The sequence below is a fragment of the Ascaphus truei genome, chromosome 6, assembly GCF_040206685.1.
Source record: "Ascaphus truei isolate aAscTru1 chromosome 6, aAscTru1.hap1, whole genome shotgun sequence".
Taxonomy (NCBI): Eukaryota; Metazoa; Chordata; class Amphibia; order Anura; family Ascaphidae; genus Ascaphus; species Ascaphus truei.
In genome coordinates, this window is record NC_134488.1 from 136,228,381 (window position 1) to 136,250,102 (window position 21,722).

Consider the following 21,722-nt stretch of genomic DNA (forward strand, 5'->3'; position numbering starts at 1 on the left):
GTAACACAGGGCTGTATTACTGCAGTGAGGGGTAACACAGGGCAGTATTACTGCAGTGATGGGTAACACAGGGCTGTATTACTGCATTGATGGGTAACACGGGCTGTATCTCTGCAGTGAGAGGTAACACAGGGCTGTATTACTGCAGTGAGGGGTAACACAGGGCTGTATTACTGCAGTGAGGAGTAGCACAGGGCTGTATTACTGCAATGAGGGGTAACACAGGGCTGTAATACTGCAGTGAGGGGTAACACAGGGCTGTATTACTGCAGTGAGGAGTAGCACAGGGCTGTATTACTGCAGTGAGGGGTAACACAGGGCTGTATTACTGCAGTGAGGGGTAACACAGGGCTGTATCACTGCAGTGAGGGGTAACAGGGCTGTATTAGTGCAGTGAGGGGTAACACAGGGCTATATTACTGCAGTGAGGGGTAACACCGGGCTGTATCACTGCAGTGAGGAGTAGCACAGGGCTGTATCACTGCAGTGAGGGGTAACACGGGGCTGTATTACTGCAGTGAGAGATAACACGGGGCTGTATTACTGCAGTGAGGGGTAACACGGGGCTGTGTTACTGCAGTGAGGGGTAACATGGGGCTGTATTACTGCAGTGAGGGGTAACACAAGGCTGTATTACTGCAGTGAGGGGTAACACAAGGCTGTATTACTGCAGTGAGGGGTAACACAGGGCTGTATCACTGCAGTCAGTGGTAACACAGGGGTTTATTACTGCAGTGAGGGGTAACACAGGGCTGTATTACTGCAGTGAGGAGTAGCACAGGGCTGTAGTACTGCAGTGAGGGGTAACACGGGGCTGTATCACTGCAGTGAGGGGTAACACGGCGCTGTATCACTGCAGTGTGGGGTAACACGGGGCTGTATCACTGCAGTGAGGGGTAACACGGGGCTGTATTACTGCAGTGAGGGGTAACACAGGGCTTTATTACTGCAGTGAGGGGTAACACAGGGCTGTATTACTGCAGTGAGGAGTAGCACAGGGCTGTATCACTGCAGTGAGGGGTAACACAGGGCTGTAATACTGCAGTGAGGGGTAACACAGGGCTGTATTACTGCAGTGAGGAGTAGCACAGGGCTGTATTACTGCAATGAGGGGTAACACAGGGCTGTAATACTGCAGTGAGGGGTAACACAGGGCTGTATTACTGCAGTGAGGAGTAGCACAGGGCTGTATTACTGCAGTGAGGGGTAACACAGGGCTGTATTACTGCAGTGAGGGGTAACACAGGGCTGTATCACTGCAGTGAGGGGTAACAGGGCTGTATTAGTGCAGTGAGGGGTAACACAGGGCTATATTACTGCAGTGAGGGGTAACACCGGGCTGTATCACTGCAGTGAGGAGTAGCACAGGGCTGTATCACTGCAGTGAGAGATAACACAGGGCTGTATTACTGCAGTGAGGGGTAACACAGGGCTGTGTTACTGCAGTGAGGGGTAACATGGGGCTGTATTACTGCAGTGAGGGGTAACAGAGCTGTATTACTGCAGTGAGGGGTAACACAAGGCTGTATTACTGCAGTGAGGGGTAACACAGTGCTGTATTACTGCAGTGAGGGGTAACACAGGGCTGTATCACTGCAGTCAGAGGTAACACAGGGGTTTATTACTGCAGTGAGGGGTAACACAGGGCTGTATTACTGCAGTGAGGGGTAACACGGGGCAGTATTACTGCAGTGATGGGTAACACAGGGCTGTATTACTGCATTGATGGGTAACACGGGCTGTATCTCTGCAGTGAGAGGTAACACAGGGCTGTATTACTGCAGTGAGGGGTAACACAGGGCTGTATTACTGCAGTGAGGGGTAACACGGGGCAGTATTACTGCAGTGAGGGGTAACACAGGGCTGTATTACTGCAGTGAGGGGTAACACAGGGCTGTATTACTGCAGTGAGGGGTAACACGGGGCAGTATTACTGCAGTGAGGGGTTACACAGGGCTTTATTACTGCACTGAGGGGTAACACAGAGCTGTATCACTGCAGTGAGGGGTAACACAAGGCTGTATTACTGCAGTGAGGGGTAACACAGGGCTGTATTACTGCAGTGAGGGGTAACACAGAGCTGTATCACTGCAGTGAGGGGTAACACAAGGCTGTATTACTGCAGTGAGGGGTAACACAGGGCTGTATTACTGCAGTGAGGGGTAACATGGGGCTGTTTCACTGCAGTGAGGGGTAACACAGGGCTGTATTACTGCAGTGAGGGGTAACACAGAGCTGTATCACTGCAGTGAGGGGTAACACAAGGCTGTATCACTGCAGTGAGGGGTAACACAGAGCTGTATCACTGCAGTGAGGGGTAACACAAGGCTGTATTTCTGCAGTGAGGGGTAACACAGGGCTGTATTACTGCAGTGAGGGGTAACACAGAGCTGTATCACTGCAGTGAGGGGTAACAGGGCTGTATTAGTGCAGTGAGGGGTAACACAGGGCTATATTACTGCAGTGAGGGGTAACACCGGGCTGTATCACTGCAGTGAGGAGTAGCACAGGGCTGTATCACTGCAGTGAGGGGTAACACGGGGCTGTATTACTGCAGTGAGAGATAACACAGGGCTGTATTACTGCAGTGAGGGGTAACACAGGGCTGTGTTACTGCAGTGAGGGGTAACATGGGGCTGTATTACTGCAGTGAGGGGTAACAGAGCTGTATTACTGCAGTGAGGGGTAACACAAGGCTGTATTACTGCAGTGAGGGGTAACACAGTGCTGTATTACTGCAGTGAGGGGTAACACAGGGCTGTATCACTGCAGTCAGAGGTAACACAGGGGTTTATTACTGCAGTGAGGGGTAACACGGGGCAGTATTACTGCAGTGAGGGGTAACACGGGGCTGTATTACTGCAGTGAGGGGTAACACAGGGCTGTATTACTGCAGTGAGGGGTAACAGGGCTGTATTAGTGCAGTGAGGGGTAACACAGGGCTATATTACTGCAGTGAGGGGTAACACCGGGCTGTATCACTGCAGTGAGGAGTAGCACAGGGCTGTATCACTGCAGTGAGAGATAACACAGGGCTGTATTACTGCAGTGAGGGGTAACACAGGGCTGTATCACTGCAGTGAGGGGTAACACAGGGCTGTATTACTGCAGTGAGGGGTAACACAGAGCTGTATCACTGCAGTGAGGGGTAACACAAGGCTGTATTACTGCAGTGAGGGGTAACACAGCTGTATCACTGCAGTGAGGGGTAACACAAGGCTGTATTACTGCAGTGAGGGGTAACACAGGGCTGTATTACTGCAGTGAGGGGTAACACAGAGCTGTATCACTGCAGTGAGGGGTAACACAGGGCTGTATCACTGCAGTGAGGGGTAACACAGAGCTGTATCACTGCAGTGAGGGGTAACACAAGGCTGTATTACTGCAGTGAGGGGTAACACAGGGCTGTATTACTGCAGTGAGGGGTAACACGGGGCTGTATCACTGCAGTGAGGGGTAACACAGGGCTGTATTACTGCAGTGAGGGGTAACACAAGGCTGTATTACTGCAGTGAGGGGTAACACAGGGCTATATTACTGCAGTGAGGGGTAACACGGGGCTGTATTACTGCAGTGAGGGGTAACACAGGGCTGTATTACTGCAGTGAGGGGTAACACAGGGCTGTATTACTGCAGTGAGGGGTAACAGGGCTGTATTAGTGCAGTGAGGGGTAACACAGGGCTGTATTACTGCAGTGAGGGGTAACACAGGGCTGTATTACTGCAGTGAGGGGTAACAGCACAGGTTCAATGTCAGTACCATGTGAATATAAAGACGTGACATCACATAAAATGCTATGTTTATTTATATATAATAAATATAATTTTTCATATGTAACAGAAACCCCCTCCCTACCTCCCCCCTTAACTCCACCAACCCCCACCCACACGAACACCCCAAAATATACAAACATTATATACACTTATACACACACCTGCACATGGGAACGCAGCAGGGAGAGGTTAACCTCTGTAATGCTGGAATGGCCAGCGACACATTTCACACACGGACGCCCATTACTAACCCCCCAGGAACGTGCTCCTCGGCCTGAAGCTCCGTAATCCTTATACTGCCAGCTGTGCATTACATACACGTCTTTTTACACCAACCTGGAGATTTATACTAAGAAACAGCACCACAAAAACAACACCAGATTTATCAAATAAAAGGAATCCCACTGAAGGCAATTGGGGGGGTTTCTGTTTATAAATCTGGTGCTGTTCTTCTGCCACCGAGAGACTTTGGTAAATAATCCCCTATGTATGAAGGCAAACGTAGTGCAGTTCTGGGGCAAAATGTTTTTAGCAGCTGTGTCAAAGAAAAAGATCCTGTTTGTTTCAAGGGGAGTTTCTGGGATCCACTGGATCAGGGTTTTCTTAGCCCAGAGCTGCACTTTCCCCCCGATACAGAACCCTGTAAGTATCCTTTCCTCCCCCATCTGTACCAAATAAAAGATACACGGAGTCTCACACCAGTGGGGCCGTTTCCGGGGCAAACCAGCTCTGGTTTCATCGCTACACACAGAGTGGAAGTAAGGCGGGACGTGGCACATCCCACGGTGATATGCGCATCTAATGCCTCTTCCCACGCCAGATAACCTCTTTATTACACGCCAATGTACGTGGGGGGGGGGGGGGGGTGAGGGGGGTTCCCAGCGCAGTACTGTCACCAGCAGACGTGTTCTCTGTCAGGGGTGACCAACTGACCAACTCCAGCCCTCAAGGGCCACCGACGGGGCAGGTATTCAGGATATCACTGGTTCAGCACAGGTGGCTCAATTAGTGGCTCTGTCTCCGACTACAGCGCCTGTGCTGAAGCAGGGATATCGTGAAAACCTGCCCTGTTGGTGGCCCTTGAAGACTGGAGTTGTTCAGATCTGGTCTATGTGATTCTTCAAATCAGAAATCTCCCGGGACACAGAGGTGGATCACAAAACCTGCCCCACGCACTGTCTGGATCACTTTAGCCGTGACACAATGTAGATCCCATCATATTTTGTTGGGAGGCGCGAGACCCCAATCAGCGTTTAGACACTGACACTTCCGATTGAAAAACTCCAGGCTTTACGGGATGTTAAAATGGCTGCCAATCGTCAATGACAGGTAAAACCTCCGCCCCCCCCCCCCCCAGAAAAGCGTCTCTGCAATGCCTCCGATTACAGACTCGCCTGCAGGGGAGATGCCGGCGGCCATTTTCCAGAACCTGGAGGGGGAAGGGGCCTGTGAGAAACGACCAGGGCAGGACCCCTCTGAGAACAAATGTGGGGGTGTTATGCCTGTGACCCCGTCAGACCGGCCTGTAACGCTTAGTACAGACGCAGTATTTGGACATATCCTGCAGTCCGCTCACAATCCTGCAGGGGGAGCTGCAGAGCTCAGTGACATCAGACGCTTGGTTGGTCGGTAGGACAGCCACTCCCATTCTGACAACATTGCCAGCTCCTGTCTCCATTGGTTGGGCGATCCAGGTAATGCTCTGTGATTGGCTCAGAAAGCCCACCAGACCCGTTTCCATTGGGTGGTGGAAAAAGGCACTGATTGGTTGTTGTACTGCTTGGGGCTTTATGATTGGCCAGCGGGTAGATAACTTGGTATCTCTGTCATTCACACTTCAACCATTAACCCCTGCACTGCTCTGCGTGTTTCTTTAGAATGAATGTGATTCCTGGTTATAAAGCGCTGCCGGTATCCGCCGGACGGAATAAAGGAACGCGCTCGCAGCCGGACGGAATAAAGGAACGCGCTCGCAGCCGGACGGAATAAAGGAACGCGCTCGCAGCCGGACGGAATAAAGGAACGCGCTCGCAGCCGGACGGAATAAAGGAACGCGCTCGCAGCCGGACGGAATAAAGGAACGCGCTCACAGCCGGACGGAATAAAGGAACGCGCTCGCAGCCGGACGGAATAAAGGAACGCGCTCGCAGCCGGACGGAATAAAGGAACGCGCTCGCAGCCGGACGGAATAAAGGAACGCGCTCGCAGCCGGACTCTGTGTTTGCTGGTGTTGGATATACCGAGCCGGTATAGTTCTCCCTTGTTCAGCGCTGCGTATACCAGCGGCCGTCTATAATAAAACATAAGGACGCCGCCATCCCCACTCATATAATCGCCGGTTCTTGAGCTATCGTGGGTTAAACGGGTCCTTCGTGGAGGGTAAGTAACTCCTGAAGTGCTCACCGTCTCAGATCAGGAGAGAGAACCCGCTGCTCACTAAAATAACGCCATAATGTTAGCGATATAAGTCTGGGGGAGTATCTCCCACATGTCCTGTCCCACGGACTTATAGAGGTCTCGTTCTCCCCTCTCTCTCTCACGTCTCTCTCTCCATCAGAGGCGGCCAACTCCAGTCCTCAAGGGCCCCTAACAGGTCAGGTTTTCAGGATATCCCTGCTTCAGCACAGGTAGCTCCAGTGGTTCAGTCTTTGACTGAGTCACCTGTGCTGAAGCAGGGATATCCTGAAACCTGGCATGTTGGTGGCCCCTGAGCACTGCAGTTGGCCACCCCTGCTGTACATTGGGTCCCCGTCTTGCTCCCCCTGACTCCGTTCTCGCCGCCTTGGCGCAGATCACACGGCGTCTTGGCGTTAGTAGCGGGCGTTTTCCTCCGCGGCAGTGACCATGACGTCCATCCAGATCCTCATGGCCTCGGGGGTTGGCGCCACCATGCAGAAGAGACGCTCAAATGTCTTTAAGCAGAAGGTCAGCTTGTGGTGGGGGCTCTGGGAATGCAAAGCACGCATGGTCATTCTCACTGCGCCGCGCTGCCCCGCGCTCTTGCTGCGCCCTTGCACTTTCACTGCGCCGCGCTGCACCTCACTGCGCCGCGCGGCACTTTCACGGCGCCGCGCTGCACTTTCACTGCGCCGCGCCTCACTGCACCGAGCTGCGCCTCACTGCGCCTGCGCTGCACTTTCACTGCGCCGCGCTGCACTTTCACTGCGCCACGCCTTGCTGCGCCTCACTGCACCGAGCTGCGCCTCACTGCGCCTGCGCTGCACTTTCACTGCGCCGCGCTGCAATTTCACTGCGCCGCGCTGCACCTCACTGCGCCGTGCTGCACCTCACTGCGCCGCGCGGCACTTTCACTGCGCCACGCCTCGCTGCGCCTTGCTGCGCCTCACTGCGCCTGCGCTGCACTTTCACTGCGCCGCGCTGTGCCTCACTGCACCTCACTGCGCCTGCGCTGCACCTCACTGCGCCTGCGCTGCACCTCACTGCGCTTGCGCTGCACCTCACTGCGCCGCGCTGCACCTCACTGCGCCGCGCGGCACTTTCACTGCGCCACGCCTCGCTGCGCCTTGCTGCGCCTCACTGCGCCTGCGCTGCACTTTCACTGCGCCGCGCTGTGCCTCACTGCACCTCACTGCGCCTGCGCTGCGCCTGCGCTGCACCTCACTGCGCCTGCGCTGCACCTCACTGCGCTTGCGCTGCACCTCACTGCGCCGCGCTGCACCTCACTGCGCCGCGCTGCACCTCACTGCGCCGCTCTGCACCTCACTGCGCCTGCGCTGCACCTCACTGCGCCACTCTGCGCCTCACTGCGCCACTCTGCACCTCACTGCGCCGCGCTGCGCCTCACTGCGCCGCGCTGCACCTCACTGCGCCGCGCGGCACTTTCACGGCGCCGCGCTGCACTTTCACTGCGCCGCGCCTCGCTGCGCCGCGCTGCGCCGCGCGGCACTTTCACTGCGCCGCGCTGCAATTTCGCTGCGCCACGCCTCGCTGCGCCTCACTGCGCCTGCGCTGCACTTTCACTGCGCCGCGCTGCAATTTCACTGCGCCGCGCTGCACCTCACTGCGCCGTGCTGCACCTCACTGCGCCGCGCGGCACTTTCACTGCGCCACGCCTCGCTGCGCCTGCGCTGCACTTTCACTGCGCCGCGCTGTGCCTCACTGCACCTCACTGCGCCTGCGCTGCACCTCACTGCGCCGCTCTGCACCTCACTGCGCCACACTGCACCTCACTGCGCCACTCTGCACCTCACTGCGCCGCGCTGCGCCTCACTGTGCCGCGCTGCACCTCACTGCGCCTCGCTGCGCCTCGCTGCGCCTCACTGCGCCGCGCTGCACCTCACTGCGCCACACTGCGCCTCACTGCGCCGCGCTGCACCTCACTGCGCCGCGCTGCACCTCGCTGCGCCGCGCTGCAATTTCGCTGCGCCGGCACTTTCACGGTGCCGCGCTGCACTTTCACTGCGCCACGCCTTGCTGCGCCTCACTGCACCGAGCTGCGCCTCACTGCGCCTGCGCTGCACTTTCACTGCGCCGCGCTGCACTTTCACTGCGCCGCGCTGCACTTTCACTGCGCCGCGCTGCACCTCACTGCGCCGCGCTGTGCCTCACTGCACCTCACTGCGCCTGCGCTGCGCCTGCGCTGCACCTCACTGCGCCTGCGCTGCACCTCACTGCGCTTGCGCTGCACCTCGCTGCGCCGCGCTGCACCTCACTGCGCCACGCTGCACCTCACTGCGCCGCGCTGCGCCTCGCTGCGCCTCGCTGCGCCGCGCTGCACCTCACTGCGCCACGCTGCACCTCACTGCGCCGCGCTGCACCTCACTGCGCCGCGCTGCACCTCACTGCGCCGCGCTGCACCTCACTGCACCACGCTGCACCTCACTGCGCCACGCTGCACCTCACTGCGCCGCGCTGCACCTCACTGCGCTTTAACTCTTTCTTTCCCAGGCACCGGCTCAGCCACGGTTACCTTGAAAGCGCTCCGCAGGTGATCATAATATACTTCCTCAATGGCCTGGAAATAGATCACACCCTTTAGCTTCTGCTCCTCCTTATCTGCAGGGGAGAGGGAGAGAGGGAGAGAGGGAGTGAGAGAGGGAGAGAGGGAGAGATAGTGAGAGTGTGAGTGAGTGAGTGAGTGAGTAAGAGAGTGAGAGAGAGTGCGAGAGTGAAAGATAGAGTGAAAGATAGAGTGAGAGAGAGTGAGTGATAGTGCGGATGAGTGAGTGAGTGATAGTGAGAGAGCGAGAGAGTGTGAGTCAGTGAGTAAGGGAGTGAGTAAGAGAGTAAGACAGTGAGTGAGTGAGAGAGAAAGTCAGTGACAGGGAAACAGAGAAAGGAGAGGGGGGAGAGTGTGTGAGAGACAGGGAGAGAAGAGAGTAAAATGAGAGATAGGGAGAGAGAGAGAGACAGGGAAAGAGAGACAGGGAGAGATTACAGAACAAGACTAACTGAGGCAGAGAAAGTGACAGAGAGTGTGTGTTAGACTAGAGAAAGAGAAGGAAAGATAAGCTGATTAAAAGTGTAGTGAGAGAGAGAGAGAGAGAGAGACACAGACACAGACAGAGAGACAGAGAGAGAGATAAAGAGAGACAAAAAGGAGAGAGAGAGAGAGAGAGAGATAAAGAGAAACAAAAAGGAGAGAGAGAGAGAGAGAGAGAGATAAAGAGAAACAAAAAGGAGAGAGAGAGAGAGAGAGAGAGATAAAGAGAGACAAAAAGGACAGATAAAGAGAGAGAGAGACAGAGAGAGACAGAGAGAGAGAGAGAGAGAGAGAGAGAGAGAGAGAGAGAGAGAGCGAGGGAGAGAGAATGGGAGAGAGAGAATGGGAGAGAGAGAGGGAGAGGGAGAAAGAGAATGGGAGAGAGAGAGAGCGAGAATGAATAGTGGCTGTGGGATATGGAAAACAAGACAGATAGATAAGTAAATGTAGGGATAAAACATATACAGAGAGGTACAAATGAATACAGACAGATACCCGAGAAATATGCCAGGTACCCGAGTAATATGCCAGGTACCTGAGTAATATGCCAGGAACCTGAGTAATATGCCAGATACCTGAGTAATATACCAGATACCTGAGTAATATGCCAAATACCTGAGTAATATGCCAGGTACCTGAGTAATATGCCAGGTACCTGAGTAATATGCCAGGTACCTGAGTAATATGCCAGGTACCTGAGTAATATGCCAGGTACCTGAGTAATATGCCAGGTACCTGAGTAATATGCCAGGTACCTGGGTAATATACCAGATACCTGAGTAATATGCCAGGTACCTGAGTAATATACCAGATACCTGAGTAATATGGCAGGTACCTGAGTAATATGGCAGGTACCTGAGTAATATGGCAGGTACCTGAGTAATATGGCAGGTACCGGAGTAATATGCCAGGTACCAGAGTAATATGCCAGGTACCAGAGTAATATAACAGATACCCGAGTAATATGCCAGGTACCCGAGTAATATGCCAGGTACCCGAGTAATATGCCAGGTCCCTGAGTAATATGCCAGGTCCCTGAGTAATATGCCAGGTACCTGAGTAATATGCCAGGTACCTGAGTAATATGCCAGGTACCTGAGTAATATGCCAGGTACCTGAGTAATATGCCAGGAACCTGAGTAATATGCCAGGAACCTGAGTAATATGCCAGGTACCTGAGTAATATGGCAGGTACCGGAGTAATATGCCAGATACCTGAGTAATATGCCAGGTACCTGAGTAATATGCCAGGTACCTGGGTAATATACCAGATACCTGAGTAATATGCCAGGTACCTGAGTAATATACCAGATACCTGAGTAATATGCCAGGTACCAGAGTAATATGGCAGGTACCTGAGTAATTTTGGCAGGTACCTGAGTAATATGCCAGGTACCTGAGTAATATGCCAGGTACCTGAGTAATATGGCAGGTACCTGAGTAATTTTGGCAGGTACCTGAGTAATATGCCAGGTACCTAAGTAATATGCCAGGTACCTGAGTAATATGCCAGGTACCAGAGTAATATGGCAGGTACCAGAGTAATATGCCAGGTACCTGAGTAATATGCCAGGTACCTGAGTAATATGCCAGGTCCCTGAGTAATATGCCAGGTCCCTGAGTAATATGCCAGGTCCCTGAGTAATATGCCAGGTAGCTGAGTAATATGCCAGGTACCTGAGTAATATGCCAGGTACCTGAGTAGTACCTGAGTAATATGCCAGGTACCTGAGTAATATGCCAGGTACCTGAGTAATATGCCAGGAACCTGAGTAATATGCCAGGTACCTGAGTAATATGCCAGGTACCTGAGTAATATGCCAGATACCTGAGTAATATGCCAGGTACCTGAGTAATATGCCAGGTACCTGGGTAATATACCAGATACCTGAGTAATATGCCAGGTACCTGAGTAATATACCAGATACCTGAGTAATATGCCAGGTACCAGAGTAATATGGCAGGTACCTGAGTAATTTTGTCAGGTACCTGAGTAATATGCCAGGTACCTGAGTAATATGCCAGGTACCTGAGTAATATGGCAGGTACCTGAGTAATTTTGGCAGGTACCTGAGTAATATGCCAGGTACCTAAGTAATATGCCAGGTACCAGAGTAATATGGCAGGTACCAGAGTAATATGCCAGGTACCTGAGTAATATGCCAGGTACCTGAGTAATATGCCAGGTACCTGAGTAATATGCCAGGTCCCTGAGTAATATGCCAGGTCCTTGAGTAATATGCCAGGTAGCTGAGTAATATGCCAGGTACCTGAGTAATATGCCAGGTACCTGAGTAATATGCCAGGTACCTGAGTAATATGCCAGGAACCTGAGTAATATGCCAGGTACCTGAGTAATATGCCAGGTACCTGAGTAATATGCCAGGTACCTGAGTAATATGCCAGGTACCTGAGTAATATGGCAGGTACCTGAGTAATATGGCAGGTACCTGAGTAATATGCCAGGTACCTGGGTAATATGCCAGGTACCTGAGTAATATGCCAGGTACCTGAGTAATATACCAGATACCTGAGTAATATGCCAGGTACCTGAGTAATATGCCAGGTACCTGAGTAATATGCCAGGTACCTGAGTAATATGCCAGGTACCTGAGTAATATGTCAGGTACCTGAGTAATATGTCAGGTACCTGAGTAATATGCCAGGTACCTGAGTAATATGCCAGGTACGTGAGTAATATGCCAGGTACCTGGGTAATATGGCAGGTACCTGGGTAATATGCCAGGTACCTGAGTAATATGCCAGGTACCTGAGTAATATGCCAGGTACCTGAGTAATATGCCAGGTACCTGAGTAATATGCCAGGTACCTGAGTAATATGCCAGGTACCTGAGTAATATGGTAGGTACCTGAGTAATATGCCAAATACCTGAGTAATATGCCAGGTACCTGAGTTATATGCCAGGTACCTGAGTAATATGCCAGGAACCTGAGTAATATGCCAGATACCTGAGTAATATACCAGATACCTGAGTAATATGCCAAATACCTGAGTAATATGCCAGGTACCTGAGTAATATGCCAGGTACCTGAGTAATATGCCAGGTACCTGAGTAATATGCCAGGTACCTGAGTAATATGCCAGGTACCTGAGTAATATGCCAGGTACCTGGGTAATATACCAGATACCTGAGTAATATGCCAGGTACCTGAGTAATATACCAGATACCTGAGTAATATGGCAGGTACCTGAGTAATATGGCAGGTACCTGAGTAATATGGCAGGTACCTGAGTAATATGGCAGGTACCGGAGTAATATGCCAGGTACCAGAGTAATATGCCAGGTACCAGAGTAATATAACAGATACCCGAGTAATATGCCAGGTACCCGAGTAATATGCCAGGTACCCGAGTAATATGCCAGGTCCCTGAGTAATATGCCAGGTCCCTGAGTAATATGCCAGGTACCTGAGTAATATGCCAGGTACCTGAGTAATATGCCAGGTACCTGAGTAATATGCCAGGTACCTGAGTAATATGCCAGGAACCTGAGTAATATGCCAGGAACCTGAGTAATATGCCAGGTACCTGAGTAATATGGCAGGTACCGGAGTAATATGCCAGATACCTGAGTAATATGCCAGGTACCTGAGTAATATGCCAGGTACCTGGGTAATATACCAGATACCTGAGTAATATGCCAGGTACCTGAGTAATATACCAGATACCTGAGTAATATGCCAGGTACCAGAGTAATATGGCAGGTACCTGAGTAATTTTGGCAGGTACCTGAGTAATATGCCAGGTACCTGAGTAATATGCCAGGTACCTGAGTAATATGGCAGGTACCTGAGTAATTTTGGCAGGTACCTGAGTAATATGCCAGGTACCTAAGTAATATGCCAGGTACCTGAGTAATATGCCAGGTACCAGAGTAATATGGCAGGTACCAGAGTAATATGCCAGGTACCTGAGTAATATGCCAGGTACCTGAGTAATATGCCAGGTCCCTGAGTAATATGCCAGGTCCCTGAGTAATATGCCAGGTCCCTGAGTAATATGCCAGGTAGCTGAGTAATATGCCAGGTATCTGAGTAATATGCCAGGTACCTGAGTAGTACCTGAGTAATATGCCAGGTACCTGAGTAATATGCCAGGTACCTGAGTAATATGCCAGGAACCTGAGTAATATGCCAGGTACCTGAGTAATATGGCAGGTACCTGAGTAATATGCCAGATACCTGAGTAATATGCCAGGTACCTGAGTAATATGCCAGGTACCTGGGTAATATACCAGATACCTGAGTAATATGCCAGGTACCTGAGTAATATACCAGATACCTGAGTAATATGCCAGGTACCAGAGTAATATGGCAGGTACCTGAGTAATTTTGTCAGGTACCTGAGTAATATGCCAGGTACCTGAGTAATATGCCAGGTACCTGAGTAATATGGCAGGTACCTGAGTAATTTTGGCAGGTACCTGAGTAATATGCCAGGTACCTAAGTAATATGCCAGGTACCAGAGTAATATGGCAGGTACCAGAGTAATATGCCAGGTACCTGAGTAATATGCCAGGTACCTGAGTAATATGCCAGGTACCTGAGTAATATGCCAGGTCCCTGAGTAATATGCCAGGTCCTTGAGTAATATGCCAGGTAGCTGAGTAATATGCCAGGTACCTGAGTAATATGCCAGGTACCTGAGTAATATGCCAGGTACCTGAGTAATATGCCAGGAACCTGAGTAATATGCCAGGTACCTGAGTAATATGCCAGGTACCTGAGTAATATGCCAGGTACCTGAGTAATATGCCAGGTACCTGAGTAATATGGCAGGTACCTGAGTAATATGGCAGGTACCTGAGTAATATGGCAGGTACCTGAGTAATATGCCAAGGTACCTGGGTAATATGCCAGGTACCTGAGTAATATGCCAGGTACCTGAGTAATATGCCAGGTACCTGAGTAATATACCAGATACCTGAGTAATATGCCAGGTACCTGAGTAATATGCCAGGTACCTGAGTAATATGCCAGGTACCTGAGTAATATGCCAGGTACCTGAGTAATATGTCAGGTACCTGAGTAATATGTCAGGTACCTGAGTAATATGCCAGGTACCTGAGTAATATGCCAGGTACGTGAGTAATATGCCAGGTACCTGGGTAATATGGCAGGTACCTGGGTAATATGCCAGGTACCTGAGTAATATGCCAGGTACCTGAGTAATATGCCAGGTACCTGAGTAATATGCCAGGTACCTGAGTAATATGCCAGGTACCTGAGTAATATGCCAGGTACCTGAGTAATATGGTAGGTACCTGAGTAATATGCCAAATACCTGAGTAATATGCCAGGTACCTGAGTTATATGCCAGGTACCTGAGTAATATGCCAGGTACCTGAGTAATATGCCAGGTACCTGAGTAATATGCCAAATACCTGAGTAATATGCCAGGTACCTGAGTTATATGCCAGGTACCTGAGTAATATGCCAGGTACCTGAGTAATATGCCAGGTACCTGAGTAATATGGCAGGTACCTGAGTAATATGCCAGGTACCTGAGTAATATGCCAGGTACCTGAGTAATATGGCAGGTACCTGAGTAATATGCCAGGTACCTGAGTAATATACCAGATACCGGAGTAATATGTCAGGTACCTGAGTAATATGCCAGGTACCTGAGTAATATGCCAGGTACGTGAGTAATATGCCAGGTACCTGGGTAATATGGCAGGTACCTGGGTAATATGCCAGGTACCTGAGTAATATGCCAGGTACCTGAGTAATATGCCAGGTACCTGAGTAATATGCCAGGTACCTGAGTAATATGGTAGGTACCTGAGTAATATGCCAAATACCCGAGTAATATGCCAGGTACCTGAGTTATATGCCAGGTACCTGAGTAATATGCCAGGTACCTGAGTAATATGCCAGGTACCTGAGTAATATGGCAGGTACCTGAGTAATATGCCAGGTACCTGAGTAATATGGCAGGTACCTGAGTAATATGGCAGGTACCTGAGTAATATGCCAGGTACCTGAGTAATATACCAGATACCTGAGTAATATGGTAGGTACCTGAGTAATATGCCAGGCGTCTCTTCTGTCTGTCAAACACGAACCAGCGTTTTTTCCAGGTCTTTATCCGGCCGCCCATCTTCACCAGGTATCCCCTGCAGCACATCGCACTGACCCTCACCTGTGAGCAGGTATCCACACTGTGACCCGACGCCTCCAGGTACGCACGGAGGTCAAAGGGCGCAGGGGATGGGGGCAGAGAGGGGACTTTTACCTGGGTACAGGGTCAGAAATCCTAGTTAACAGAAGCCCAATCTGAGAGATACTTCTCAGTGCAGTGTGTGTGTGTGTCTCTGTGTGTGTGTCTCTGTGTGTGTCTCTGTGATATATATATATCACACATACTCTATAATACCAAGCATTAACACACACACACACACAAATACACACACACACACACACACACTGCACCCATGTGTATTCTAATATCACACATACCCTATAATACCCAGCATTACCACACACACACACACTGCACCCATTTGTATTCTAATATCACACATACCCTATAGTACATATATATATATATATATATATATATATATATATATATATATATATATATATATATATATTTTTTTTTATATATATATATATATATATATATATATATATATATATATATAAACACACACACACAGTGGTTGACAAATCACCAAAAAATCTACTCGCCACACAAAAAAATCTACTCACCACCTAGTACCAAACGTGTGCTGCTTGGGCCAATATTTACTCGCCCAGGGGTTAAATCCACTCGCCCGGGGCGAGCAAATGTATAGGTTTGTCGAACACTGTATATATATATATATACAGTGTTCGACAAACCTATACATTTGCTCGCCCCGGGCGAGTGGATTTAACCCCTGGGCGAGTATATATATATATATATATATATATATATATATATATATATATATATATATATTTCGACAAACCTATACATTTGCTCGCCCCGGGCGAGTGGATTTAACCCCTGGGCGAGTAAATATTGGCCCAAGCAGCACACGTTTGGTACTAGGTGGTGAGTAGATTTTTTTGTGTGGCGAGTAGATTTTTTGGTGATTTGTCAACCACTGTGTGTGTGTGTGTGTGTGTTTATATATATATATATAATATATATATATATATATATATATATATATATATATATATATATATGTACTATAGGGTATGTGTGATATTAGAATACAAATGGGTGCAGTGTGTGTGTGTGTGGTAATGCTGGGTATTATAGGGTATGTGTGATATTAGAATACACATGGGTGCAGTGTGTGTGTGTATTTGTGTGTGTGTGTGTGTTAATGCTTGGTATTATAGAGTATGTGTGATATTAGAATATACATGTGTGCAGTGTGTGTGTGTGTGTGTGGTAAAGGTGGATATTATAGGGTATGTGTGATTAAAATATAAATGGGTGCAGTGTGTGTGTGTGTGTGTGTGGTAATGCTGGGTATTATAGGGTATGTGTGACATTAGAATATACATGGGTGCAGTGTGTGTGTGTGTGATATTAGAATATACATGGGTGCAGTGTGTGTGTGTTTGTGTGTGTGTGTTAATGCTGGGTATTACAGGGTTGGTCTCTGGGTATTAGAATATAAACGGGTGTAGTTCTGTGTTATAGGAAGGTGCCCTCGGTATTATACACTCACAGGCTCCACGGCAGTCTCAGGCGGCAGGACTGGCTGCACCAGTGCTGGTGTAGTGATAGATGCTTCTTCCTTCAGCTGGTTCTGATCCGTTTCTAAGCGTCGGGTCATTTCTTTAGCAGCTCTCTTTTCCTCCTGGGGGAAGACACAGAAAATATATGATATATATATATCTACTATATATTTGTGAAATCACTGTATGTCTGCGTCCCAAGGGTCAATCGCATTGGACCTTGGGCCTGTCACTCCTGCTCAGGCCATGCCCGCCCCCGCACACCTCTCATTGGCCTACGTCCAACACCAATGCCACACTGTCCCACCCCTCACTGACTCTCATTGGCCTGCGTCCAATGCCCGCCCCCGCACACCTCTCATTGGCCTGCGTCCCACCCCTCACTGACTCTCATTGGCCTGCGTCCAATGCCCGCCCCCGCACACCTCTCATTGGCCTGCGTCCCACCCCTCACTGACTCTCATTGGCCTGCGTCCAATGCCCGCCCCCGCACACCTCTCATTGGCCTGCGTCCAACACCAATGCCCTAATACTTCCACACTGTCCCACCCCTCACGCTTTGCTTTTGCAACACCTAATCCTCTAATCCTCAACCTGCTCTGGGGCCACGCTTCACAGCTATCAAAACCTTCACGTCTGCTACCACAGACTGCCGAATCAGGTACAGCAGTGTTTCCCAAACTGTGCGCCGCGGCGCCCTGGTGCGCCGCGGCTTGGCTAGAGGGGCGCCGCGATCAGGGCCGCCAGCAGCGGGAAACAAGGGCTGCTAGCTCATTTAAAAAAAAAAAACCTCTGAGGGGAAGCAGAGGAGCGGTCACGTGACCGCTCCCATCCAATGGGGCTGCAGCCTGCCCGGCATTGCAACTGCAGAGCCACCAGACAGCACCAAGGTAGGTGTGTGTGTGTGTGTGTGTGTGTGTGTGTGTGTGTGTGTGTGTGTGTGTGTGTGTGTGTGTGTGTGTGTGTGTGTGTGTGTGTTGTGTGTGTGTGTGTGTGAAAAACGGGCTGCAGTGTGTGTGTGTGTGTGAGAAAAACGGGCTGCAGGGTGTGTGTGTGTGTGTGTATATATGTGTGGTGTGTGTGTATATATGTGTGGTGTGTGTGTATATATGTGTGGTGTGTGTGTGTGTATGTATGTATATATGTGTATGTATATATATATATATATATATATATAGCAACTGTAAATATTACTGTATGTTCATTTGCATGTCTTAGACAGGTCTGCAACCCTGTCTTATATTATATATATATATATATAATGTGTGGTGTGTATATATGTATGTGTGGTGTGTATATCTACTATATATTTCTGAAATGTCTGTATGTTTGTCTGCATGCCCTGTGTCCCTAGGGCCAATCGCATTGCACCTTTGGCCTGTCACTCCACCTCAACACTGTCCCACCCCTCACCACACTGTCCCACCCCTCACTGACTCTCATTGGCCTTCGGCCAACACCACTGCCACACTGTCCCACCCCTCACCCCACTGTCCCACCCCTCACTGACTCTCATTGGCCTTTGGCCAACACCACTGCCACACTGTCCCACCCCTCACCCCACTGTCCCACCCCTCACCCCACTGTCCCACCCCTCACTGACTCTCATTGGCCTTTGGCCAACACCACTGCCACATTGTCCCACCCCTCAGTGACCTTTGGGAATGCTTCTAAGCACCTAACACTCACCGCACTGCCTCTTACAAACACCCCCCTCCACCACCAACCCCCCAACCTCATGCACCCCCCTCCACCCCCCTCAACCTCATGCACCCCCCTCCACCATCACCCCCCCCCCAACCTCATGCACACTACAAACGCACGCCACAGCTCTCCCGCTACTGCAGCCCATCACCAACCCCCCTCACCCAAACATACAACGCACGATGCTCCATCACCCCCCCCCCTCACACCAACAGCAAACGCACGCTGCTGAACATACAACGCACGATGCTCCATCACACCCCCCCCCCCCTCACCCGAACATCCCCGGAGCACACCCAAAACTACCCCACCACCCTCACCCATACATCCACCGCACGATGCTCCTCCGGAGCCCCCTCACCCCCCACCATCCACCGCACGATGCTGCTCCGGAGCCCCTCACCCCCCTCCTCACCTTCTGTCCGCCCCCCCCCCCCTTTCCTGGCCGCTGGCCCGCAACAACGGAACTACCCCCTATCACCACTCCGCGGGACCTCAACATCACCCGCTCTCCCGGAGCACCCTCTCCCCCGGTGCTCCCCCCCTCCCCCGGTGCTCCCCCCCTCCCCCCCCCCAGAGCACCCTCCCTCCCCCCCCCCCCCCCCCCCAGAGCACCCTCTCTCCCGGTGCTCACCCGCTCTCCCGGTGCTCCCCCCCCCCCCAGAGCACGCTGTCGCCGCTCTCACCTTCAGGCCTAGAGGCCGCGCCCCCAGCTCCCCATCCCCGCGCGCGCTGCTCCGGCTCTCAGGCCTAGCTGTCTCTGTCGGGAGCTGCACGGGCCGGGGCCCACACACCCCCTCACCTGAGCGTCTCAGCTCCGCATCGCCGGGGGGAACCGCCGAGGAACCCGAGGAGGAGCGCGGCCCGGTGCGAGGTAAGTAACCGCACGGGAAGAGATCTTTCACCCCCGGCCCGGCCCCTCACCCCACCCGGCGCTTCACCCCACCCGGCCTGGCGCTTCACCCCCCCCCCCGCCCTTCACCCCCCCCCCGCCCTTCACCCCCCCCCCGCCCTGGCCATTCACCCCCCCCGCCCTGGCCCTTCACCCGCCCTGGCCCTTCACCCCCCCCCCCTGCCCTTCACCCCCCCCCCCTGCCCTTCACCCCCCCCCTGCCCTTCACCCCCCCCCGGCCCTGCCCTTCACCCCCCCCCGGCCCTGCCCTTCACCATCCCCCCCCCCGGCCCTGCCCTTCACCCCCCCCCGGTCCTGCCCTTCACCCCCCCCCCCGGCCCTGCCCCCCCCCCCCGGCCCTGCCCTTCACCCTCCCCCCCCGGCCCTGTCCTTCACCCCCCCCCCCGGTCCTGCCCTTCACCCCCCCCCCTGCCCTTCACCCTCCCCCCCCCGGCCCTGTCCTTCACCCCCCCCTGCCCTTCACCCCCCCCCCCGGATCTGCCCCCCACCCCCCGGCCCTGCCCTTCACCCCCCCCCCCCCGGCCCTGCCCTTCACCCCCCCCCCGGCAAAGCCCTTCACCCCCCCCCCCCCCGGCCCTGCCCTTCACCCCCCCCCCCCCGGCCCTGCCCTTCACCCCCCCCCCCCCGGCCCTGCCCTTCACCCCCCCCGGCCCTGCCCTTCACCCCCCCCCCCCGGCCCTGCCCTTCACCCCCCCCCCCCGTCCCTGCCCTTCACCCCCCCCGGCCCTGCCCTTCACCCCCCCCCCGGCCCTGCCCTTCACCCCCCCCCTCTGGCCCTGCCCTTCACCCCCCCCCTCTGGCCCTGCCCTTCACCCCCCCCCGGCCCTGCCCTTCACCCCCCCCCGGCCCTGCCCTTCACCCCCCCCCCGGCCCTGCACACGTAGACACGCAGGCACACGTAGACACGTAGACACGCAGGCACACGTAGACACGCAGGCACACGTAGACACGCAGGCACACGTAGACACGCAGGCACACGTAGACACGCAGGCACACGTAGACACGCAGGCACACGTGTACACACACACACGTGTACACACACACGTGTACACACACACACACACACGTGTACACACACACACACACACGTGTACACACACACACACGTGTACACACACACACACACACACACACGTGTACACACACACACACGTGTACACACACACACACGTGTACACACACACACACGTGTACACACACACACACGTGTACACACACACACACACGTGTACACACACACACACGTGTACACACACACACACGTGTACACACACACACACACGTGTACACACACACACACGTGTACACACACACACGTGTACACACACACACGTGTACACACACACACACACGTGTACACACACACACACACACACACGTGTACACACACACACGTGTACACACACACACACGTGTACACACACACACACGTGTACACACACACACACACACACACACGTGTACACACACACACACGTGTACACACACACGTGTACACACACGTGTACACACGTGTACACACACACGTGTGTACACACACACACACACGTGTACACACACACACACACGTGAACACACACACATGTACACACACACACACACACGTGTACACACACACACACGTGTACACACACACACACACGTGTACACACACACACACGTGTACACACACACACGTGTACACACACACACACACACGTGTACACACACACACGTGTACACACACACACACGTGTACACACACACACACGTGTACACACACACATGTACACACACACACACGTGTACACACACACACACACGTGTACACACACACACGTGTACACACACACACGTGTACACACACACACACGTGTACACACACACACACACGTGTACACACACACGTGTACACACACACGTGTACACACACACGTGTACACACACACGTGTACACACACACACACACACACGTGTACACACACACACACACGTGTACACACACACACACACGTGTACACACACACGTGTGTACACACACACGTGTGTACACACACACGTGTGTACACACACACGTGTGTACACACACACGTGTGTACACACACACGTGTGTACACACACACACACACGTGTACACACACACGTGTGTACACACACACACACACGTGTACACACACACGTGTACACACACACACACACAC

The 21,722-nt window shown here is 52.3% G+C and overlaps 1 protein-coding gene across 1 annotated transcript in view; it reads right to left on the reverse strand.

The window, feature by feature from the left end:
- Positions 1-3,884: 3,884 nt before the first annotated feature.
- The window catches only part of PHLDB3 (pleckstrin homology like domain family B member 3), a 112,243-nt gene continuing 94,405 nt past the window's right edge, over positions 3,885-21,722 (reverse strand). Inside the window, exons 10-13 of the mRNA XM_075606431.1 lie at positions 16,916-17,047; positions 15,264-15,477; positions 8,705-8,790; positions 3,885-6,719 (exon numbers count right to left, since the gene is read on the reverse strand). Of these exons, the coding sequence (XP_075462546.1) occupies positions 6,585-6,719; positions 8,705-8,790; positions 15,264-15,477; positions 16,916-17,047 (567 nt within the window). The 3' untranslated portion in view covers positions 3,885-6,584. The remainder of the gene's footprint in view (positions 6,720-8,704; positions 8,791-15,263; positions 15,478-16,915; positions 17,048-21,722) is intronic.